At 45.5% G+C, this 25,433-nt stretch overlaps 1 protein-coding gene across 1 annotated transcript; it reads left to right on the top strand.

Annotated features, from left to right (window-relative positions):
- The first annotated feature begins 173 nt into the window (after positions 1-173).
- Positions 174-24,785, top strand: XRCC1 (X-ray repair cross complementing 1). The gene is made up of 17 exons (XM_058195037.1): positions 174-302; positions 4,417-4,509; positions 6,303-6,410; positions 11,644-11,802; positions 12,734-12,814; positions 13,477-13,594; positions 14,247-14,368; positions 15,337-15,460; positions 16,230-16,458; positions 17,292-17,408; positions 17,493-17,592; positions 18,199-18,373; positions 19,637-19,691; positions 19,852-19,997; positions 20,855-20,945; positions 21,623-21,698; positions 21,918-24,785. The coding sequence occupies exons 1-17, from the start codon at positions 252-254 to the stop codon at positions 22,029-22,031; spliced, it is 1,959 nt and encodes a 652-aa protein (XP_058051020.1). The 5' UTR covers positions 174-251; the 3' UTR covers positions 22,032-24,785.
- Positions 24,786-25,433: the final 648 nt, after the last annotated feature.

Below are 25,433 nucleotides of genomic sequence, written 5' to 3' on the forward strand. Positions count from 1 at the left end.
CCATAGCGTCACGACCGGAAAAGCGCGAATCTGAGCATGCGCCACGAGTTTCATTTCCCTCCCCCAAGTCCCTCCGCTCGCCCTAGAAAAGTCGGTCGATTTGAGTTTGCGCGCGGAGAGATGCCTGGGACAAAAAGCGGGGAGGGATCATAGAGACGAGCGTCGGGTTGGGGGGAAGAGCGGCCGTTTCCGGCACTTGGCGGAGTTTTGCTGCCGGGTGACGGCGGCGGGTGACAGAAAGTGGCGGGGCGATGCCGGAGATCGAGATCCGACATGTGGTCTCCGCGAGCAGCTCCGACACGGTAGCGCGGCTTCCAACGGGGGTCGGCGGCGGCGGCTTCCGCTCGGGGAGCAAGGCAGCGGGGAGATGGGCCTGTTAAGTTGTGGGGGTGGAGGCAGCCATTGTGAGGCGGCGTGGAAGTGTGGGGGGCGGGGAGTCGGATATGAGGGCGGTGGGCCCTGGAAGAGCCTCCCGGTGGATTCTGAGGTGGAGAGAAACCGTACAAGCCAGGGTTCTCCAAGCTTGGCCACTTTAAGCCTGGAGGACTTCAACTCCCAGAATCCCCCAGCCAGCTTTGCTGGCTGGGGGATTCTGGGAGTTGAAGTCCTCCAGGCTTAAAGTGGCCAAGCTTGGAGAACTCTGGTGCAGGCAATGCAGCCCTACACTGGACAAAGCCACGGTTGCTTTGTTCCTTAACGATACCTTTATTTATTTATTTATTTATTTTATTTTATTTCGTCAAGCATCTATAAGATTCCATATAAAAGCCTAAACATGAATACATGAAGCGTATCAATATGATTATGAATACATGGGGTGGTTACGAATAAAAGGGGGACGCTTAGGCACGCCCCTTACAGACCTCTTTGGAATAGACTGAGCTCAACAGTAGACAGTCTTTAAGGCAGAGGTCTCCAAACTTGAACACTTTTAAGACTTGTGGACTTCAACTCCCAGAATTCCCCAGCCAGCATGTCTGGAATTCTGGGAGTTGAAATCCTCCAGGCTTAAAGTGGCCAAAGTTGGAGACCCCTGGTACAGGCAATGCAGCTCTACACTGGACAAGGCCACGGTTGTGTTCCTTAACGATACCTTTATTTATTACTTATTTATTTTATCAAGCATATATAAGATTCCATATAAAAGCATAAGCATGATTGTGAATACGTGAAGTGTATCAACGTGATTATGAATACATGGGGTGGTTACGAATAAAAGGGGGACGGTTGGACAAGGACGGTAGGCACGCTGCTGCGCTTAGGCACGCCCCCTTACAGACCTCTAAGGAATAGGCTGAGCTCAACAGTAGACAGTCTTTTAAGGCAGAGGTCTCCAAACTTGAAAACTTTGAAGACTTGTGGACTTCAACTCCCAGAATTCCCCAGCCAGCATGTCTGGAATTCTGGGAAATTCTGGGAGTTGAAGTCCACAAGTCTTAAAAGATTCCAAGTTTGGAGACCCCCCTGGTCTAAAATTTTGGGGGTTTGGGGATGAAACCACAGAGTCAGGTAGTGCCTTCCAGGCATTGACCACTCTGTTGCTGAAGTCGTATTTTCTGCAATCGAGTTTGGAGTGATTTATCTTAAGTTTGTATCTATTGTGTGCTCACTTATTGTTGTGGTTGAAGTTGAAGTCATTGATAGGTAGGAGGACATTGTAGCAGATGATTTTATGTACTACGCTTAGCGTTGACCGAAGGCGGCGAAGTTCTAAGTTGTCTAAGGCCAAAATTTCAAGTCTGGTGGCATAAGGTATTCTGCTGCGAATGGAGGAGTGGAGGACCTAGACCAGACAAAAGCCAGAATGGCTACTTTGGGCTCCAACGTGTTGGAAGGAATCCAGCAGTGGTCGTCAGGATGAATGGGGAAAACCAACTATTGCCCTATTAAGCCCTAACCTGGATGACTGGTTTCAACATCTGGGATCTCAAGGGTGCTCGACTTCTAAAGCTTCTTGGATGAGAAGCGATGGGGGAAACAAAACAGCCACTTCATAAGTGCATGGCAGAATAGAGTAGAGTAGAGTAGAGTAGGAATTGAATGCAATGCTATTCTATTCCTATTCCTATTCCTGTTCTGTTCTTCTATTCTTCTATTTTATTCATTCTATTCTTTATTGGCCAAGTGTGACATAAGGAATTTGTCTTTGGTCCATATGCTCTCAGTGTAGATAAAAAGACAAGATACATTTGTCAAGAATCATAAGGTACAACACTTAATGATAGTCATAGGGTACAAATAAGCAATCAAATCATACTAGGAAACAATCAATATCAATATAAATTGTAGAACAAACCCATCAGGAGAAGATTCAGCAGTCCCATCTGCAATTAAAAAGACCCAGGCTGCTCTTTTGAAGGCAGCAAAGCCCACATTTTGGACAGAGAGGATCACTGGTTTTGAAAAAGAGGGTCAAAGAGGCCATGGATGTCAAAATGGCCATCTCTTGACAGAGGGGGAGGATACGACATCATCTATCTCCTGTCTTCAACACAGTCCTTTTCGCAGTTCCAAGAAGGCTCCACAGCCATTTGCAACCTAATGACCCAGATAAATCCCCAGGTGACCTTAATGACTCGCTAAAAGGATGCAAATGACCAGCTGTCTGCAAGGTGTATAAATCCTTCCATTCCCCACTATCCAGGCAGAGCCGAAGAAGCTTCTTGGACTGAGAAACCAAACGTCTTCAAAAGAAAAAAAAACAAGTCCAGTTACCTCTTGAAAAAGAACCTTTGGGAACAACCGTGAACTGGATAGACTGAGAATCTCCATAGACATTGAGCATCTGGGATATAATAGGAACAAACCATTGTGATACCCTCATTTTAGGGCTTGGTGTGTTGGGTGAACCTAACCAAAAAGAGACAGAGAGGGGAAGAAAAAGAAAGGGGGCGAAAAAAGGGATGTCTGCGAGTCTACCATTACCAGCTTGCCTCTTGGGGAATAGATGGCTTATGATTGTGATAGTATAGGTAGTCCTCGACTTACTATCGCAATTGAACCCAATTATGCTGGGTTAGCATAACACCCTTGACTGAACTGGGTTTGGAATGGTTTGTTTTGCCTGTTTTGTGAAGTTAGGCCATTGCATTACTGAAAGCCAGATTAGAGCTCAGTTGGGTTGCTCAACCTCAGCAACTTTTTGTTGTGGTCCGCCAGCAGCCCATGCAGCTAGCAGTGGAGTCGGACAGTGAGGAGCTGGGGAGGACAATGGGTCAGTCTTGGAGTCAGGGAAAGGCCCAGATGAGGGGTCTGTGTCGGAGGCAGAGGTGGGGCCAGGGCCATCTGGGAGCGATGCATGGACTCCGGAGCCTGTTCCTAGTGCATGCATACGAAGAGCTGCATGCAAGAAGGCAAGAGCAGCTAAAGCAAAAAGGACGACTCAGGAGTAAGGCCAGGAGATGATTGGCCCCTCCCATAAGGCTTAAAAAAGCAGCATCGGCTCTTGGGCTCTTTGTAGAAAAGCAACGTTGCTACATCTATTTTGATTCTGCGTCTCTTGTTTCTGAAGTTTGTGGGGCTTTGCCAAGAAAAGCCTTTGGCAGGGTGCCAAAGAAGACAAAGGTTTGTGATAAGGCCGAAAGACACTTTCTGAAGGACTTTTGTTTTGGAATTAATTTGGACTAATCTGGGAATGAAGTAATTCCCAGCTGTTATAATAAAATAGGTTTGTTTAAGACTAAGTGTGCTTTCTATGCCTAAGTGAGTCTTGTGTAGGTCACAACACTTTTAAGATATGTGGGTTTCAATTTCCCACAAGCTAGCTAAGGAATTCTGGGAATTGAAATCCACACAACTTAATGCTGCCGAGATTGAAAAATGCCAGAAGAGAGCAAACAATACTTTTTTTAAAAAAAATTCTACAAGTTTTTTTTTTAAATAAATACCTCAAAATCAATTCATGAACAGTGTGGCACCTGGGTGTCCTACATTCTAATGCAAATTAAACTAATCAAGTTAATCATAATTATTACATTCTATCAGCTTATGTAATTCTAATAATAATACACATATTATGTTGCAGTCTATCATTGTTCAATCATTCCACATTTTCTCTTGTTGCTTTCATTTTGTTATATAAATATATATATACGTTAAAGTTTCCTCTTATATCTATCTCTTATTCCAGCTTTTAATCATGTCACCCTTTATTAAACGACTTTATCTTCCTTTCCTATCTAGCTTCTAATCCTGTCACCTACCTAAAAAGAAAAAAAAAAGAAGAGAAACAAGAAGAGAAGAGAACAAAGCCATGGTGCTTTCTGATGGATTTAAAGTTGAAATGTGCTGGGTAAACCCAGTCTAAGACCATTGGGGAGGAGGAATGGAAAAGTGGCTAAGGAGGAGTAAAGAAGGGGTGTATGGATAGTAGGATTGTTTTCTTGCCCTTCATTTGGCCTCTTCTCCTGTCCCCAGACTCATTGTGCTGAGAACCTGCTCAAGGCTGACACCTATCGCAAGTGGAAGGCTGCCCAGGCTGGGGAAAAGCAAGTCTCGGTCATATTACAAGTGAGTTACCGCTACTCCCTTGGTGAGATCAAGTCCCCAACAGTTTCTGCAGTTGTTGGAATAACTTGCACTACGATAACTTGCTGTAAGCATATTAATACTGTTAGAGCCATGTCCGTATAAATTATAGTTCTTCAAGCCCAATTTCTCTCTCTCTCTCTCTCTCTCTCTCTCTATATATATATATATATATATATATATATATATATATATATATACACCTCCCGCCTACCAGCCATTTGGAAACCCGCCCTTATTGACAAACGAGTCCCTAACACGAGGAATGACACCAGACCCACACTCACGAGGTCCACACAGGATGTCACCACCGCACATCCACCCAGAAAGCAGACCCAAACCCACACTGATCATGAAGCACGACCAAGGACCAGAAGCCAGACCGCAGCTGCAACATTAGCCATTTCAAACCCCTCCAATCCATACATGCAGCAGACTGACACCCACTATGAAGATGTAGCACGACCACAAAGCCAAACAACAGCTATGCAGCTCACCAGCTCAAATCCCCCTGCAACACAGACTAAACTGAGCACAAACAAGCCCCCACCAACACAGGACACACCCCCAGCCAATCAGAGCACAAAACCCCCCCCATCCAATCAGAGCACAGCCAAGCTCCCACCCAATCAGTTCAAATCCCCACTAGCAGTTAAAAGGAAGAAACAGCTGCGATCACACATTGCTCCCAGAAGCACGAAGCTGAAGCCTGAAGATGACGAATGAGACTTCGTCGAAACGTCGCCAAGACACTTCCAATTTTACACGGGAGAAAACCCGAACAACCAAAGACCTATATATATATATATATATATATATATATATGTATATGTATATGTATGTGTATATGTATACATACATGTGTAGGGACGCGGTGGCTTAGTAGTTAGGCGCTGAGCTTGTCGATCGAAAGGTCGGCAGTTCAGCGGTTCGAATCCCTGGTGCCGCGTAACGGGGTGAGCTCCTGTTACCCGTCCCAGCTTCTGCCAACCTAGCAGTGCGAAAGCACGTAAAAAATGCAAGTAGAAAAAATAGGGCCCACCTTTTGGTGGGAAGGTAACAGCGTTCCATGCGCCTTTGGCGTTGAGTCATGCCGGCCACATGACCATGGAGACGTCTTCGGACAGCGCTGGCTCTTCGGCTTTGAAACGGAGATGAGCACCAGCCCCTAGAGTCGGGAATGACTAGCACATATGTGCAAGGGGAACCTTTACCTTTACGTATACATACATGTATATGTATATGTATATGTATATAACAGAAATAAATGCCTTTCAGGTAGTGTTTGGAATTTCTTCATAATTCTCTTATTTAGTTCATCATGGTTTTGCCGTGTATCACTATATGCTCAGCCGTCCACCAGTCTCCTTAAAATTATCTACTGTTAAGATCTTAGAAAAAACTGCAAAAAGACAACTTGTCTGTCTTAAATAATCGCTGTCAGTCAAATTGGATCATAACGAGCTCGATCCTGATTTAGTATAGGGTAGTTTTATTTGCTGTTAGCATGGCTCATCTACATGGTTGGGGCATAGTTGGTTAAATCAATAATTAATCGTTAAGACAGGGGTCTTCAACCTTGGCAACTTTAAGCCTGGCGGACTTCAACTCCTAGAATTCCACAGCCAGCTTTGCTGGCTGGGGAATTCTGGGAGTTGAAGTCCGCCAGGCTTAAAGTTGCCAAGGTTGAAGTCCCCTGCGTTAAGACCTGGGCCTGTAGGATTCCTTTCCTGCATTTTCCACATTTCTCCTACTGTACTCTCCTCCCCTGACAGTTTGAAAAAGAGGAGCAGATTCACAGCATCGATATTGGCAATGAAGGCTCTGCCTTTGTGGAAGTGCTGGCTGGCAGCTCTGCCTCCTCCAGTGAGCAGAATTATGAGGTGAGTGAATTTGGTGTCGTCCGAAAGTTGCCATCGCAGCATGGAAGTAGTACTTTTTGTGGCTTCAGTGAAGGGGGTTTGGTATTATTTCCTTTGTCCCATTTGAATATCTACAGTCACGAATTCCAGCAATGTCAACCAAACATCATTTGAATACAGGTGTGTGTGGCTCACACAGGCTGATTGCTTAGCAGTTTCGGCAAAACACTAGAGCAGGGTGTCAAACTTGCGGCCCACAGGCGGATGCGTCATGTTCTGGCCATGCCCACCCCATTTTAGAGAAGGGGAGGAAATATTGCGATCGTCATGTGGCGACAACATGTCGCGAGTTTGACATCCCTGCACTAGAGGCACAAGAGGGACCCTGCTTTTCCTCCTGTGTTGTGCCTCGTCCTCCCTCCTCTCCTCAGCCGGGCCCCCCCCCCCCCGTCTCCACCCGGGCCTGTTATCAGATTCCGAGTCTGATAATGAAGATGAACGGCCTGTCATGCCTCCAGCCCCCGGCCCTGGCCCCATGCCCAGAGAGGAGTGAACAGACAAGCCCGATAAACTGCACTCCTACAGCGTGTGAGCAGGAAGCCAGCCACGTGCTGGAATTACTGACAGCAGATCCAGCTGAAGAGAAATCAAAGTGGGAGGATCCTCGCTTCCGGAGATCTGAGAGGTGACGCCAGCAGAAGGAAGGGAGGGGCAGGCCTGGATAAATGCTGAGTCATGGAGCCTATAAAGGACCTGCTTTTGGCATTCCAACCTTGAGTCAAGCAAAGTCTCATCTAGTTTGCTGATATCGGAGTCACAACTTGGACTCCTGCCTGCCCTGATAAACCTCGAAGGAATTTGGAAAGCTGCAGAGGCTTCGTTGCCACGTTTGATACGGACTTCCTTGACCCGGTCGTCGGAGGGGGAGGGGGTCACAACACTTTTAAGATATGTGGTTTCAATTTCCCACAAGCTAGCTAAGGAATTCTGGGAATTGAAATCCACACAACTTAATGCTGCCGAGATTGAAAAATGCCAGAAGAGAGCAAACAATACTTTTTTTAAAAAAAATTCTACAAGTTTTTTTTTTAAATAAATACCTCAAAATCAATTCATGAACAGTGTGGCACCTGGGTGTCCTACATTCTAATGCAAATTAAACTAATCAAGTTAATCATAATTATTACATTCTATCAGCTTATGTAATTCTAATAATAATACACATATTATGTTGCAGTCTATCATTGTTCAATCATTCCACATTTTCTCTTGTTGCTTTCATTTTGTTATATAAATATATATATACGTTAAAGTTTCCTCTTATATCTATCTCTTATTCCAGCTTTTAATCATGTCACCCTTTATTAAACGACTTTATCTTCCTTTCCTATCTAGCTTCTAATCCTGTCACCTACCTAAAAAAAGAAAAAAAAAGAAAGAGAAACAAGAAGAGAAAGAGAACAAAGCCATGGTGCTTTCTGATGGATTTAAAGTTGAAATGTGCTGGGTAAACCCAGTCTAAGACCATTGGGGAGGAGGAATGGAAAAGTGGCTAAGGAGGAGTAAAGAAGGGGTGTATGGATAGTAGGATTGTTTTCTTGCCCTTCATTTGGCCTCTTCTCCTGTCCCCAGACTCATTGTGCTGAGAACCTGCTCAAGGCTGACACCTATCGCAAGTGGAAGGCTGCCCAGGCTGGGGAAAAGCAAGTCTCGGTCATATTACAAGTGAGTTACCGCTACTCCCTTGGTGAGATCAAGTCCCCAACAGTTTCTGCAGTTGTTGGAATAACTTGCACTACGATAACTTGCTGTAAGCATATTAATACTGTTAGAGCCATGTCCGTATAAATTATAGTTCTTCAAGCCCAATTTCTCTCTCTCTCTCTCTCTCTCTCTCTCTCTCTCTCTATATATATATATATATATATATATATATATATACACCTCCCGCCTACCAGCCATTTGGAAACCCGCCCTTATTGACAAACGAGTCCCTAACACGAGGAATGACACCAGACCCACACTCACGAGGTCCACACAGGATGTCACCACCGCACATCCACCCAGAAAGCAGACCCAAACCCACACTGATCATGAAGCACGACCAAGGACCAGAAGCCAGACCGCAGCTGCAACATTAGCCATTTCAAACCCCTCCAATCCATACATGCAGCAGACTGACACCCACTATGAAGATGTAGCACGACCACAAAGCCAAACAACAGCTATGCAGCTCACCAGCTCAAATCCCCCTGCAACACAGACTAAACTGAGCACAAACAAGCCCCCACCAACACAGGACACACCCCCAGCCAATCAGAGCACAAACCCCCCATCCAATCAGAGCACAGCCAAGCTCCCACCCAATCAGTTCAAATCCCACTAGCAGTTAAAAGGAAGAAACAGCTGCGATCACACATTGCTCCCAGAAGCACGGTTGAAGCCTGAAGATGACGAATGAGACTTCGAAACGTCGCCAAGACACTTCCAATTTTACACGGGAGAAAACCCGAACAACCAAAGACCTATATATATATATATATATATATATATATATATATATGTATATGTATATGTATGTGTATATGTATACATACATGTGTAGGGACGCGGTGGCTTAGTAGTTAGGCGCTGAGCTTGTCGATCGAAAGGTCGGCAGTTCAGCGGTTCGAATCCCTGGTGCCGCGTAACGGGGTGAGCTCCTGTTACCCGTCCCAGCTTCTGCCAACCTAGCAGTGCGAAAGCACGTAAAAAATGCAAGTAGAAAAAATAGGGCCCACCTTTTGGTGGGAAGGTAACAGCGTTCCATGCGCCTTTGGCGTTGAGTCATGCCGGCCACATGACCATGGAGACGTCTTCGGACAGCGCTGGCTCTTCGGCTTTGAAACGGAGATGAGCACCAGCCCCTAGAGTCGGGAATGACTAGCACATATGTGCAAGGGGAACCTTTACCTTTACGTATACATACATGTATATGTATATGTATATAACAGAAATAAATGCCTTTCAGGTAGTGTTTGGAATTTCTTCATAATTCTCTTATTTAGTTCATCATGGTTTTGCCGTGTATCACTATATGCTCAGCCGTCCACCAGTCTCCTTAAAATTATCTACTGTTAAGATCTTAGAAAAAACTGCAAAAAGACAACTTGTCTGTCTTAAATAATCGCTGTCAGTCAAATTGGATCATAACGAGCTCGATCCTGATTTAGTATAGGGTAGTTTTATTTGCTGTTAGCATGGCTCATCTACATGGTTGGGGCATAGTTGGTTAAATCAATAATTAATCGTTAAGACAGGGGTCTTCAACCTTGGCAACTTTAAGCCTGGCGGACTTCAACTCCTAGAATTCCACAGCCAGCTTTGCTGGCTGGGGAATTCTGGGAGTTGAAGTCCGCCAGGCTTAAAGTTGCCAAGGTTGAAGTCCCCTGCGTTAAGACCTGGGCCTGTAGGATTCCTTTCCTGCATTTTCCACATTTCTCCTACTGTACTCTCCTCCCCTGACAGTTTGAAAAAGAGGAGCAGATTCACAGCATCGATATTGGCAATGAAGGCTCTGCCTTTGTGGAAGTGCTGGCTGGCAGCTCTGCCTCCTCCAGTGAGCAGAATTATGAGGTGAGTGAATTTGGTGTCGTCCGAAAGTTGCCATCGCAGCATGGAAGTAGTACTTTTTGTGGCTTCAGTGAAGGGGGTTTGGTATTATTTCCTTTGTCCCATTTGAATATCTACAGTCACGAATTCCAGCAATGTCAACCAAACATCATTTGAATACAGGTGTGTGTGGCTCCACACAGGCTGATTGCTTAGCAGTTTCGGCAAAACACTAGAGCAGGGGTGTCAAACTTGCGGCCCACAGGCCGGATGCGTCATGTGCTGGCCATGCCCACCCCCATTTTAGCGAAGGGGGGAGGGAAATATTGCGATACGTCATGTGACGACAACATGTCGCGAGTTTGACATCCCTGCACTAGAGGCACAAGAGGGACCCTGCTTTTCCTCCCTGTGTGTTGTGCCTCGTCCTCCCTCCTCAGCCGGGCCCCTCCCGTCTCCATCCGGGCCTGTTATCAGACTCCGAGTCTGATAATGAAGATGAACGGCCTGTCATGCTTCCAGCCCCCGGCCCTGGCCCCATGCCCAGAGAGGATGTCAGGAGTGAACAGACAAGCCCGATAAACTTCACTCCTACAGCATGTGAGCAGGAAGCCAGCCACGTGCTGGAATTACTGACAGCAGATCCAGCTGAAGAGAATTCAAAGTGGGAGGATCCTCGCTTCCGGAGATCTGAGAGGTGATGCCAGCAAAAGGAAGGGAGGGGCAGGCCTGGATAAATGCTGAGTCTTGGAGCCTATATAAAGGACCTGCTTTTGGCATTCCAACCTTGAGTCAAGCAAAGTCTCATCTAGTTTGCTGATATCGGAGTCACAACTTGGACTCCTGCCTGCCCTGATAAACCTCGAAGGAATTTGGAAAGCTGCAGAGGCTTCGTTGCCACGTTTGATACGGACTTCCTTGACCCGGTCGTCGGAGGGGGAGGGGGTCACAACACTGTGTTTATTATCCATGTCGTGATTTTTCCTGTGTGTAAGAGATCCTTTTCCCTCAAGAGCCCCAATTCTGAATTGATGTTCTGTGACTTTGCTCTCAAGGCAGTTTGGGGAGGACTCTTCTGGATTATAAGGATTAAAAGGGATGCGATGGCTCAGCGGCTAAGACTCTGAGCTTGTCGATCGAAAGGTCGGCAGTTCGGCGGTTCGAATCCCAAGCGCCGCGTAACGGGGTGAGCTCTCGTGACTTGTCCCAATTTCTGCCAACCTAGCAGTTCGAAAGCAGGTAAAAAATGCAAGTAGAAAAATAGGGACCACCTTTGGTGGGAAGGGAACAGCATTCCATGCGCCTTTGGCGTTGAATCATGCCGGCCATATGACCATGGAGACGTCTTCGGACAGCGCTGGCTCTTCAGCTTTGAAACGGAGATGAGCACCGCCCCCTAGAGTCGGGAACAGCTAGCACATATGTGCTACGGCAGGGCTCTGCAAACTTGGCTCTTTTAAGACTTGTAGACTTCAACTCCCAGATCTCTGGGAGTAGAAGTCCACAAGTCTTAAAAGAGCCAAGTTTGCAGACCCCTGTGCTAGAGGAACCTTTACCTTTTTACCTTTACTTCTGGATTAAGACTGGAATTTAGTGAGCAATGTATTTTCAAAAAAACCTGTCTCTCTTGATCTCCACTGTTGTGCTTTCCATTCCATCTCAGGTGCTGTTGGTTACATCCTCCTTCATGTCCCCCTCAGAGAGCAAGAGTAGCACCAACGTGAACAGAGTCCGTATGTTTGGGCCAGATAAACTGGTGAAGGCAACAGCTGAGAAGAAGTGGGACCGAGTTAAGATTGTTTGTACCCAGCCGTATACCAAGGTTTATATTCTGGAAACGAAATATAGGGGATGCTGGCCGGAGTTTGCCTTGGACTCCTGCATTTATTTCTTCCTCAGAGGCTTGCTAAGGCAGGGATCTCCAACCTTGGTCCCTTTAAGACTTGTGGACTTCAACTCCCAGAATTCCTCAGCTAGCTTTGTAAAATTTGTTACTACCCTTTCTGTGGGTGTGGCTTGGTGGGGGTGGGGGTAATGTGACTGGGTGGACGTGGCCAACTTTTTTTTTTTTTAACTTTTAAAAGCATTTTTTCTACAACATTTTTGACTGAAGCTTTTAAAAGGTTCTGACGATCCCAGCTGAGCGCGCGATCATCAGAGGCTTTTTTTTTTACTTTTAAAAGCATTTTTTTCGGCCGAAGACAAACTGCTTTTAAAAGTAAAAAACAACAACAACCCTCTGATGATCGTGCAGCTCAGCTAGGCATTGGGGGGGGGGCAGGGATTTTTGCTACTGGTTCTCTGAACCACCCGCCGCCATCGCTACCGGCTCAGGCGATCCGGTCCGAACCGGGAGCATTTCATCCCTGGATTGAGCCCGTGCCCTAAGGGTTGATAGGAAGAGAAAATTGCAAGCTCTCAATAGGTCGAACCATCCTGTTGATTTATTAAGCCCACCAGGGAACCTTCCCGATTTCAGTTTTCAGATTTCTTTGGAGTTGGGACTTGTAGAAGCTGAAGCCTCCACCCTTGCATATGTCCCCCGAGAAGGCTATCGTAATGCTAGTTTGTTTCTAACATATTTTTTTTAGCCACTCGTAGATTTATCTGCCTTCTGTTACAAAGCTGGTTTGTGTCCCAACTCTGGAGGGAATGATGTCTGTCATTAGAGAAGGCAGTTGCACGCACAGAACGACAATTGCTTATGGCTGCCCGATTTGCCGAAATCTGAATCCTCTTCCTTCTCTCTTCAGTCTCTGGCTTATGGCCTTTCCTTCGTGAGGTTCCATTCTCCTCCAGACAGCAGCGAGACACATTCCAAAGCGGCTTCACCGGTGAGCATCACCTTGAGTCACGTGATCCCTTCCAACATCTGTGTGTTCTGATCTAGGCTTCCCAAGAGCATGGAGCAGACTCTTTGTCCTGACAAAAAACCCCTTTTTATTAAGTTACTGTGAATTCCTCTCATTCCCATCCAGCAAAGTCTTTCAAGGGAGAATTTACAGTCACAGACCTTATCTGGCTCGGAGAGTTGCCATGCCAATATCTTCAAAACTTGGCAAAGAGTCTCAGAGAGTCACAAACCGATTAGGCAAACTAATTGCCTCCTGCAAACTCCACTCCCCTTTCGCTCCTCTTTTATTCCCTCTGGGAGGGGCCATTCATCGTCCACCTGTGGCCTTACTCCTGAGTCGACCTTTGTTCTTTAGCTGTTCCCTTCGTCTGGCAACTGCGCATGCGCACACTGGGAACAGGCTCTAGCTGTTCGTCTGCCTCTCTGATGTCTGACTCCAAAGGCAGCTGATAACTGGCATCTGGCCCTGACCCCCTCTCTGCCTCGGACACAGAGCCTTTCCCAGACTCCAGGACTGGCCCATGTTCCTCCCCAACCTCCTCACTGTCCGAATCTGCTGCCCGCTCTGCTGGCGGGCCACAACACTACAATGCTTCTTTAAAATCTGGGTATCTCGTTCTCTTTTTGTTCCACCTGCATCAGAAGGTCACCAAATTGGGCCAGTTTAAGGTGAAGGAGGACGACAGCAACTCCAGCTCTCTGAAACCCGGTGCTCTCTTTTTCAGCCGTGCCAGTAAACCCCTGGTCTCCCCTCCTAAAGGTAATTCTCACACGTTCTTTTTAATCCTACCTAAAAGCCACAGATCACAGTTATTAGTTATCATCCAGCCAATAGGAGGCAGTAGTCTTTCTCTGCTGTAACTTAGAAGCTGATAATGTGAGGTTTGCCCTTGGAATGCAGGGTCTATTAATAATACTAATCGCTATTACCAAATAGAATCTGATCAAATAGATTAGATTAGATTAGATTAGAATTCTTTATTGGCCAAGTGTGATTGGACACACAAGGAATTTGTCTTTGGTGCAGATGCTCTCAGTGTACATAAAAGACAAGATACATTTGTCAAGAATCATAAGGTACAACACTTAATGATAGTCATTGGGTACAAATGAACAATCAAATCGTACTAGGAAACAATATCAATATAAATCGTAAGGATGCAAGCAACCAAGTTACAGCCATGCAGTCATAAGTGGAAGGAGATGGGTGCTGGGAACGATGAGAAGACTAAAAGTGTAATCGGTTTCTTTCTTCGTTTGGCCATTCTTCAAACTTTTTTTTTCCCAGCTGAAAGTGTCCGTTCTAACGCTTTATCTGCTCTTTAGCATTTGTGGTGTTTTCTGCATGTATGTATAAGGTATCCACATCGAGACTGGAAACATGATGCTGATAATAATTACTATTCTTGCAGCATCTCAGAATGACCAGCCTTCACCCAGTTATGCTGCCGCCTCACTACAGACCAACAGATCTCTTTCTCCTGACTCTTCAGCATCAGCGGTGGACAAACCCACCACCAAAATGCCACCCAAGGTAAAGAAGAGGAAATAGAAGCCATGTGGGGGGCGGGGGGTGGGGGGCAAAAGTGGCCACATTCCAACCTTTTTCCTTTCTCTAATTTGCTGTCCAAGAAACGAAAATAAATTCCTTCTTTAGCCAAGTAGTACTTATGACTGGGCCTCGTAGCTGCAACCATTAACAGCATTGCCACATTCATGTGATTGTGATCTGACTTGGCTTGGGAGAGTCATGTCCCAGTGGTGAAATCCAATTTTTTTTTACTACCGGTTCTGTGGGCGTGGCTTGGTGGGTGTGGTGTGGCTTGGTGGGCGCGGCAGGGGAAGGATACTGCAAAATCCCCATTCCCTCCCCACTCCCTGGGGAAAAGATATTGCAAAATCTCCATTCCCACCCCACCCTGGGGCCAGCCAGAGGTGGTATTTGCCAGTTCTCCGAACTGCTCAAAATTTCTGCTACCGGTTCTCCAGAACCTGTCAGAACCTGCTGGATTTCACCCCTGGTCATGTCCTTGCGGCATCCTATGCTCACGTGATCTCTATTTGCAACCTTCACCATCGGCTTTTCACAAGCGGAGTCCATGAGGAACCCGGCAGGTGGTCGCAAATGTTGTATGCCTTGTTTAATCATGGCAACTAGAAGTGCTGGAACTGCTGTCCTAAATTGGTATGGTCTTATCATAATGCGTTTTTATGACCGTTGTCACTTAGCGACCGGAATTCCGTTCCCAGTTAACTGTTGTTAAGAAAGGACTATTTGTACTTCTGTTCCGCAGTCTTACTGTGTTGCCTCTCTAGGCACATGAGCATAGTTCATTCGTGGGCCAGAGCAGCAGCACAGGTCCTAGAATTATTTACAGCCAATCTTAAAAAGGATCCGTAAGCCCATATTTGTCTTAGAAGTAAATCCAATGAAGTTGGGAGAAGCTTCTGTCCCAAGTATTTTAGGATTAGTTGCAGCCTGAAGTTTTCTTGTCTTTGCAGGAACCCACCCCAGTCAAAAGGAAGTTTGAGTTCAGCAAAGAAAATGCTGGCCTTTCATCAGCAACCAAGAAAGCTAACCCTGATAAGGCCCGTGTTACACACCCACCTTCCAAAAAACACAAAGGTGTGTGAAGAAAGGGGGAAACTTGCAAGTTGAAAACTCCATGCAGTACAGAACATTTTTAAAAAAAATTAATCTATTTATTTAATGAATAGTCTATTTGCGTGGCCAACTGTCTCAACAAGTGTCCCTGAATGGCAAACAATATTAAGATAAAATTATAAGCAGTTGTACAAGCGGTAGCCCTGAACCCAAAGGTTTTCAGCTGGTTACTTTATTATTATGAGCCACGGTGGCGCAGTGGTTAGAGTGCAGTCCTGCAGGCTAATTCTGCTGACTGCTGGCTGCCTGCAATTTGGCAGTTCGAATCTCACCAGGCTCAAGGTTGACTCGAGCCTTCCGTCCTTCCGAGGTGGGTAAAATGAGGACCCAGATTGTTGGGGGCAACAGGCTGACTCTGTAAACTGCTTAGAGAGGGCTGTAAAAGCACTGTGAAGACCCTTTGTGCCTTCAGGATCTAGGCCTGCCACGGTATATAAGTCTTGGGTGCTATTGCTATTATTACTATTATATCTTTATTAAGTTCCAGAGTCAAATATTAAAATGCAAACTAACACAAAAGGAAGCAGCAAAACAAATGACCCAAAAAATACATCAAGCAAATTCGTTTGATGTAAATGTTTTTGAGCACGTCACTCGTTTTTTGATGTTGGATTTCTAAGCACTGACTGTTACTCTTACTGTAGGCTGGGTAATTTACATCAAAAGAATGAGCAACAGTTCGGACTTGCCTCTTACCTAACCTTTGCATTTTGTCTTTGTTGATTTGCAGTTTCTCTCTCCACGTCTCCTCCCCAGAAGACGCTGCCTTTCAAAAAAGCTCTTCCCACACAGTCTTCAGAGGAGACGGCAGCAAACGGGTCTTTCCAACAACTCCTACAGGGTACCGTCTTCGTGCTGAGCGGCTTCCAGAACCCCTTTCGCTCTGAATTAAGGGACAAGGCCTTGGAGATGGGGGCCAAGTACCGTCCAGACTGGTCCCCTGACAGCACTCACCTCATGTAGGTGTCTGGTACTACCTTCCTAAAACATGCATGGTTCCCCCCCACCCCCACCCGCAACTCCCAATTCCAGAAAAGTTAAGCCATTTCAACCTCAAATGCTCTACTTAGGGAGCCCAAGACCTCAGCTTCCTTTTTGGTAAAAGAAGAACTTAAAGAGACTCCCAATTTTGCTAGGGTCTGTAACAATTTGCCTCGGCCAATTCACCATGGCCAACTCTAATATCAAGTTACACTAATATCGAGGAAATAGTGGAATAGAATAATTTTAAAAAAGGATTTTTAAAAAATGCCGAAGGAGGGTCAAAATGAAATGTGAATGAATAGGGATTGGGATTGGCCCAAAGTCACTCAGTGTGCTTTCACGCCTAAGGCGGGACTAGAACTCATAGTCACCTGGGGATTGGCCCAAAGTCACCCAGTGTGCTTTCACACCTAAGGCGGGACTAGAACTCATAGTCACCTGGGGATTGGCCCAAAATCACCCAGTGTGCTTTCACGCCCAAGGCGGGACTAGAACTCATAGTCACCTGAGGATTGGCCCAAAGTCACCCAGTGTGCTTTCACGCCTAAGGCGGGACTAGAACTCAGTCACCTGGGGATTGGCCCAAAGTCACCCAGTGTGCTTTCATGCCTAAGGCGAGACTAGATCTCATAGTCACCTGGGGATTGGCCCAGTGTGCTTTCATGCCTAAAGTAGGACTAGAAATCCCAGTCTCCTGGTTTTTTTTCCTGCTGCCTTTATCACTAGACAAAGCTGGCTGGTTTCATACTGGTGCCTGATAGATTGCAATGGCTCCTTCAATGCTAAATGACTCTCTTTCTCCGTCTAGCTGTGCCTTTGCCAACACCCCCAAATACAGCCAGGTGAAAGGGCTCGGGGGCATCATTGTACGGAAAGAATGGATCCTGGACTGCCACCGTACCCGTCGGTGCTTACCCTGCAAAAGGTGAGTTGTCAAGGGGAACAGGAGCTAGGTGGGTTTCTGCTCCGTTTCCATTTCAGACTATAACTGGCAGGCTTCCTTTCTTAGGTACGTGATGGGTGGCCCAGACTCGTCCAGCAGTGAAAAGGAAGAGGAGAGTGAGGAGGAGACCCCAGCTCCACCTCGCAGACCTTTGACTCCTCAACAGGTAGGTGAGATGCGTTTTGTTTGGGGGACCTTTCCATTACTGCGGTATATAGTGCGTTCCATTGTAGGTTTTTATTACCTGAATTGCCTGTTATTTTGCAACCTGGACATTAGTGTAAGTCATGCGATTCTAATCCTTTAAGAGTGTTTTGCCTTTGTCAGGAATATATCGGGAACCTTTGTGGGGAGAGCCAGTTTAGTCTAGTGGTTAAGGCACCAGGCTAGAAAGCAAGGAACCGTGAGTTCTAGTCCTCCCTTATCCATGAAAGCCAGCTGGGTGACTTTGGGCCAGTCACCCGGAGACTGTGAGTTCTAGTCTCGCTTTAGCCATGAAAGCCAGCTGGGTGACTTTGGGCCAGTCACTTCCTCTCAGCCCAGTTGACCAACAGAGTTGTTATTCTGGGGAATATAGGGGGAGGAAAGTGTGCTGGCTATATTCACTGTCTCGAGTTAACTATAGAAATAATTACAGCGGAGTATAACTCAATTAAAATTTAATTAAAAAATTTATAAATGATCAGAATTCGATGACCGAGAAATGTTCAAAAACTTGGCTGCAGTTGAGTTTGCCTTCCCCTTTAATGGAGTCCTGTCTTTTCTGTGCCAGAAAACAAGCGTGCCCAGCCCCAACCACCAAGTTAAGCCTGCCACCAGCCCCAAAGTAAAGCAGGCGGTGCCACCCAGAGTGTCTTCCGGGGAGGAAGAGGAGGAGCCCACCACCTCTCACAACAGCAACATCCACAACCATTCAAGGGCATCCAGCGGCGACGAGAAATTGGCAGGTAGAGTGGGCCATAATGTGGGAATGCAAGGGAATGTGGCTCCCGCAGAATCCTTCGTTGGCAGGAGTGGAGCTGGTGGGGGGGCGAGTGGGGCATGGGTGGTTGAAACCAAGAATCAGGTGGCTCTCTATCCATCTTGTAGAGATTGGGTTTTTTTAAAATAAATAAATAAAATAAAATAGTCAACATTTACTCATATCAGTAAAGGAATGGATTATAGAAAGAATAAAACAAGAATAATACAGTGTCAACTTCTGCAATTTCAATTTAAGTTGAATACCGAGTGTTTCCTTCCTCCGTGTTAGGGCATACGCAAAACAAACGAACAAAAAGAATCCTTGGATGCACTCTTCCAGATACAGGGGCTTTTGGAAAAAGGTTTTCAGATTTATATTCAGTTGCCTTTTGTCCTACTTCTGTCACATATGTCCTTGAGGTTAATTTATTTCACATCTAACCACCTTCCAGACTCATGGCTCTGACTCAACTGAATAACCTTGTGGAGATTGTTGAGAATAGAATAGAATAGAATAGAATAGAATAGAATAGAATAGAATAGAATAGAATAGAATAGAATAGAATAGAATAGAATAGAATGAATTCTATTGGAAGAGACCTTGGAGGCCTTCTAGTCCAACCCCCTGCCTAGGCAGGAAACCCTACACCACTTCAGACAAATGGTTATCCAACATCTTCTTAAAATCTTTGAGTGTTGGAGCATTCACAACTTCTGGAGGCAAGTTGTTCCACTTATTAATTGTTCTCACTGTCAGGAAATTTCTTCTTAGTTCTAAGTTGCTTCTCTCCTTGATGAGTTTCCACCCATTGCTTCTTGTCCTGCCCTCAGTTGCTTTGGAGAATGAGTTGACCCCCTCTTCTTTGGAGCAGCCCCTCAGATATTGGAACACTGCTATCATGTCTCCCCTAGTCCTTCTCTTCACTAAACTAGACATACCCAGTTCCTGCAACTGTTCTTCACATGTTTTAGCCTCCAGTCCCCTAATCATCTTTGTTGCTCTTTCTCGGCACTCTTTCTAGAGTCTCCGCATCTTTTTTTACATCGTGGTGACCAAAACCCGATGCAGTATTCCAAGTCTGGCCTTGCCACACTTAATGAAGTGTGTTAATGAAGAATTCTTGCTTCTCTGGGACAGCTCATCAGCCATCCTCTTTCTACCAGTCATCAGGACCCAGCAATTTGAACAGTGGGGACATAAAAGAGATCGCTGATGTTTCCTCTCTGCCTTCTCTGTTGCCTCTTAGGTCTTCAAGACAACGGAGACGAAGGGTCTGGTGACACCGATGACGAGTTAAGGAGGTTGGTCCGAGTGATCCCTGCCATAGTTAACCCATCCTGCGCTGGCTGTATCACTTAATAACTGAAACAGGGCTTGCCGTTGTAAATTCTGTGGGTTGAAGCCTGGAGGCCCTTTTGGGGTTTGTGAGTGGATCTGATTCCGTCTCTCCTCTGGCTTCAGAGTTGAAGAGGAACACCGCAAAAAGCAGCAAGGCGGACGGAGGATCGTTCCGGAACCAGACAGCGACCCCTACGCGGGTTCCACTGACGAGAACACAGATGTTGAGGAACAGGCGGAGCCAGATCAGCCTATCCCAGAACTTCCAGGTTTGTCCAGACCCGATCTAAAGTGGCACATCTGGGAAAACCCGAATCTTGAGAGGTCCAGGTTTTCCCTTAGTAAATCAAAACCCCCCAAAACCATCCCCTCACTCCTCAGTCGATCACATACTCCAATCGCCAACTGTCCCATCTCGAGACAGCACTCCGACCACTCCTTCTCCAGATGCAGGATTGGCCTGACCTTGACCGACAGGAAGAATGCTATTTTGTCTAAATACATTCCCCCTACTAAATTCCCCCCTCCTACTTTCCCACACATAAGAAAGTGGCAGCACGGAAGCTTCCGGCCTGATACGGCTTCCAAAGCTGACAGGTAGCCCCTGACTTACGACCATAGTTGGAACCGTAACATCCATAGAAAACAGAATAGAATAGAATTTTTATTGGCCAAGTATGATTGGACACACAAGGAATTTGTCTTTGGTGCAGATGCTCTCAGTGTACATAAAAAGACAATTGCTACCAACCTGCCTTCCATTGAGGGCCTGTATATTGCACGAGTCAAAAAGAGGGCTGTGAAAATATTTACAGACCCCTCGCATCCTGGATATAAACTCTTTCAACTCCTGCCCTCAAAACGACGCTATAGAGCACTGCACACAAATTGCTAAGGGGTGCAGTTTTTAAGTGAGGTTCTGAGAGAGAGAGTGTGTGACTGGCCCAAAGTCACCCAGTTGGCTTTCATGCCTGAGGCAGGACTAGAACTCACCATTTCCTGGTCTCTAGCCTGCTGCCTTAAACCACTAGATGAAACTGGCTGAATGATTAGAGAACGAATGGCTATGTTTGGGTTGTCCTGTTCTTCCTTCCACTTTTACAGGATCTTTGCTTTTCCTTCCCAGATCTGTTTGTGGGCAAATGCTTCTTCCTTTATGGTGAATTCCCTTCTCAGGAACGACGCCTCTTGAATCGCTACATTATAGCTTTTAATGGGTGAGTTTTTGCCAGAATATAACTGTAGGGCAGGGGTCTCCAACCTTGGCAACTTTAAGCCTGGAGGACTTCAACTCCCAGAATTGAAGGAGTTGAAGTCCTCCAGGCTTAAAGTTGCCATGGTTGGAGACGCCTGCTGTAGGGCTCTCCCAGTGCCTAAATATGATGCTGCATTTATTACTCCTAATCTATAGTCTATTCAGAAAATCAAACTGTCATCTCAAGTATCTCACTGCATGTTACTTAAATTTGCTGTCAACGATTTTCAAGCTGTAATTAGAGAATTTCAATTTTGTTTTCTTTTATTACAACTCTATCTAAATTATGTGATTCATTTCTGGAGGATCACTGCAGCCTCTGATATTACTCTGATATATATATTCATCTGCTTTGACAGTTTGGGTGAAGAGTTGATGAGAGAGAGAGAGAGAGAGAGAAAGCAAGAGAGTGAGAAGGGGAGAGAGAGAGAGAAAAGGAGAGAGAGAGAAAGAGAGAATCAACTCTTCACCCAAACTCGTGTGTATATAATATATATGCAGCTTTGCACACTCTTGATTCCCAACGGGCTGCGGACTGGTACCAGTCTATGGACCAGGAGTTGGGGGGGACTCGTCCTTTCTTGTCTCTAGAGAAGCAGAAAACACTCTCTAAAGAGCGCTCATTTTGACTTCTTGCAGAGAACTGGAGGACTACATGAATGAGCGTGTAAACTATGTGATCACGGCTCAAGAATGGGATGACACATTTGATGAGGTGAGCTGGGATTTTCAGAGCTTCGGGGAAACTAGCCCAGAAGGAGGGACTCCACCCCGCAAGGGATTATGGGGTCATTAAAAGATGATGATGAGTATTAGCCAGCTTCGACAGTCTCTGTCTACAAATAGGCTGGGTTTTGTTTGTTTACATTTATAAATGTCACTATGAGCAGCTCCAAGACTGTTTAATGGTCTCTTTCCTTAATTTTGGCTTCAGGCTCTGAATGACAACCCCAACCTTTCCTTCGTGCGTCCCCGTTGGATCTACAACTGCAATGACCGGCAGAAGCTGATTCCCCACCAGCCGTACGTCGTGGTGCCGCGAGCGTAGGAGGATTACCTGCCGGAGTTTGTATATAATGTATATTCGTCTCTTTTGGGGGAAGATCCTTAGCTTCCTGACTAGTTGAAACAGGGCACTCCCGTTGGGAGAAATTGCCTTTCTCTGAAGCCCTCCAACCATAGGGTGGTTTGGATGGTCTTTGGTTGCATTTTTTTTTTTTCCCTTTCCCCACCCAGTTCTTCCCCCACTTATCATGTCAGAAGCCAGTCTGCTTTCGGAAAGCAACGCTTGCTGCGGGCTGCTCTGGAACAGAGCTATGGTCATCTTCCAGGACGGAGAAGGCGCTCCCTTAAAATTAAGAGCCCAGGGTTCACCAATGACAAAAGTTAATGTACAGAGCCAAATTCACAGATCTCTTCGCGCGCCTTTGTATTTCTTGCCCTTCTCGCTACCCACTTAGTATTGGTACTCCTCTTTCTCTCCTTCGTCTTCCCAGGGCATTGTGGGGATGTGTTCTGGCTGAGCATCTTTTGGCCTCTCCCTGTGGAAATGTCTTTCTACGTACACCGAACCCCGACAGCAGCAAACCTTGATTTTCCTAGCAGGGAGTTTGGGGGTTTCACAGAAGGAAAAACTTGTCCTGTTTTTCACCCAGGTTAGTTCCAATTTCACGATAGTAGAAATGCGGCTTGTCCCCATTGTTGGTGTAGGTCAGGGGTCTGCAAACTTGGCTCTTTTAAGACTTGTGGACTTCAACTCCCAGAGTTCCTCAGCCAGCTTTGCTCTGGGAGTTGAAGTCCACAAGTCTTAAAAGAGCCAAGTTTGCAGACCCCTGGTGTAGGTAAACCTCTGTGGGTCGTACCATTTGCAGACAAAACCAAGCTCGTATTTAAAATGCCAAGTTCGACAAATCGCATTCATGCCTTCCACATGCACGTTTTTCAGAAAGAAAGAACAAAACACCCAGGAAAGGAAAAAAAATGGCATCCCATAATCCCCGCCCAATCCTGGCTTGTGTTGACAAATGCAACACTGATTAGAAGTGTTATGTATGGGCTCTGTTAAATTAAGTGAACACTTTTCCCTGACCAATTATTCTAAGAGGAGGGTGTTTGGCCTAGACCAAGGGTCTCCAACCTTGGCAACTTTAAGCCTGGCGGACTTCAACTCCCAGAATTCCCCAGCCAACAAAGCTGAATTCTGGGAGTTGAAGTCTACCAGGCTTAAAGTTGCCAAGGTTGGAGAACCCCCCGGCCTAGATATACGATGGTAGCAAAGTTGAGAACGGAAGTATTAGAAGAATTCCTGATTGCTTAAACCGTTATCACAATTTCTGGGGTAGGTTCGTGTGGCTGAAGTCTGTCTTTTCATTTTCAATGAATTTTTCTAAGTTCCTCTGTCGGAAAATAAGAAACTGCTTTAGTTAATTTCATGATGGAATTGTTCATTTCCGCAGAGCATTGTCGGTTTCACTATGAATTGTTTTGCCCCCTCCTGCTTCTTCGGAACGAAAAATATTGGACCATTTTTATGCGTTCTTTTTCAGAGTAACGTTTCTTAACCTTGGCAACTTTAAAACGAGTGAAATTCAACTCCCAGAATACCCTAGCCAGCAGAATTCCCCAGCCAGAATTCTGGTTTGGGGAACTCTGGGAGTTGGAAGTCCATGCATTTTAAAGCTCTCAAGGTTAAGGCGATTTCCCGTTCCCCAAAAATTCACGTTCCTCCCCACTTTTCAGTTGCTATAAACTGGGCTGGGAGGTCTTGAATAATCTACCTCATTTTTACAGCTGATTTCTTATTTCCCAGTTCTGTATTTGCAATCAAACCAGCCATTCTACTCTTCGTTCTTACTTCTTTGCTTTCCCAGGGAAAAAAACGTTAATCGGATGTGCGGAGTGTTATACTTGTGATGGGCACTGCAGAATTGGAGGTCCGTCTCCCATTGAGACATCCTTCAATTGTAGTGTATTAATTATTCTCAAGCAGATTTTTTTTATATATATAAAGATACTAAGTTGGAAGCCAGAGATTTTTCCCTGAAGCCTGAATTTTGTTTTATGTGCTGGAACTCTCAATCATATACTTAGGAGTGAGATACTTGAGGAGAGAGTTCTCCTTCCTACCACTTGTTTCGTTTTTTTTAAAAAAAGAAATCAAGACGTAGAATAATTTTGGCTGTACTTTCACATCCCTTCTCATCCTTTATCCTGGCAATTCAGAACTTGTCCAGATAAGGAGCGGCTAAAATACGTTCCATTCTGGCTGGAGTTTGCTCAGTTCTTTTCAACTTGAGTGGATTTCCTTGGTACAGACGATGTCTTCCCCCAACAAAGGACACTTGCAGTTTGTGGACTTCAGTTCCCAGAATTCCCTAGCCATTCTAATAGTTAACAGAGAATTCTGGGAATGAAAATGTGCATGTCTCGAAGGGGCCAGGATTGGAGAAGGTTCATATTCCTGGTCTCGGAAGATGGAATATTTGCAAGGGAGGCTTGTTTCAAGAAATTAGCTTTTCAGAGCACATTAAAAAGAGCACAAAAGGAATTTGCATGTGTCTCTTTTAAGGATGCTAAATTGTAAGGAGAAAGGAGTTCACCGTGGCAGCTAAACTAGCTGAAATGTTTTACTATTGTACAGTCCATGTTTCACAAAAGACCGAAGGGCTTGCTTTGTTTTCTATAAATTTACACCTTGGTTTAGCAGTTGTTTTGAGGTTCCAGCGACAAAACTTCACGGGGGTGTATTCTTGTTCTCTTTTCCTATATCATGTTATGGTTTTAATAAAACAAGATGCAAGTCTCCAAGCGGTATCTTTTAAAAACTTGTCGACACTGCCAGGGAAAGATAATATCCCTCTGTCACCTCAAGTAGGACTCCTGTTCCTTCACTCAGAAGATAAGCTTTTAGATGCTTCGATAAGGCCACGCTTGGAATACGGCATTCAGTTTTGGTTGCCACAATGTAAAAAAGATGTGGAGACTCTAGAAAGAGTGCAGAGAAGAGCAACCAAAATGATTAGGGGACTGGAGACTAAAACATACAATGAACGGGTTGCTGGAACTGGGCATGGCTAGTCTAGTGAAGAGAAGGACCAGGGGAGACATGATAGCAGTCTTCCAATATTTGAAGGGGCTGCCACAAAGAAGAGGGAGTCAAGCTATTCTTCAAAGAACCAGAAGGCAGGACAAGAAGCAATGGGTGGAAACTAATCAAGGAAAGAAGCAACTTAGAACTAAGGAGAAATTTCCTGACAGTCAGAACCATTAATCAGTGGAACTACTTGCCTTCAGAAGATGTAAATGCTCCAATACTGGAAGTTTTTAAGAAAAGATTGGACAGCCATTTGAGTGAAATACTATAGGGTTTCCTGCCTGAGCAGGGGGTTGGACTAGAAGACCTCCAAGGTCCCTTCCAACTCTTGTCATTCTAATTCTAACCTGTCTCTGT

This window comes from Ahaetulla prasina, chromosome 10, assembly GCF_028640845.1.
Source record: "Ahaetulla prasina isolate Xishuangbanna chromosome 10, ASM2864084v1, whole genome shotgun sequence".
NCBI classification, from domain to species: domain Eukaryota; kingdom Metazoa; phylum Chordata; class Lepidosauria; order Squamata; family Colubridae; genus Ahaetulla; species Ahaetulla prasina.

What these genes read in the sequence shown, in the direction of transcription:
- XRCC1 (XM_058195037.1), top strand. Translation starts at nt 252, where the DNA reads ATGCCGGAGATCGAGATCCGACATGTGGTCTCCGCGAGCAGCTCCGAC. An exon ending in GTACCCAGCCGTATACCAAG is followed by an intron (nt 11,803 to 12,733) that starts GTTTATATTCTG and finishes TTCTCTCTTCAG; the next exon opens with TCTCTGGCTTATGGCCTTTC. An exon ending in CCTGACAGCACTCACCTCAT is followed by an intron (nt 16,459 to 17,291) that starts GTAGGTGTCTGG and finishes TTCTCCGTCTAG; the next exon opens with CTGTGCCTTTGCCAACACCC.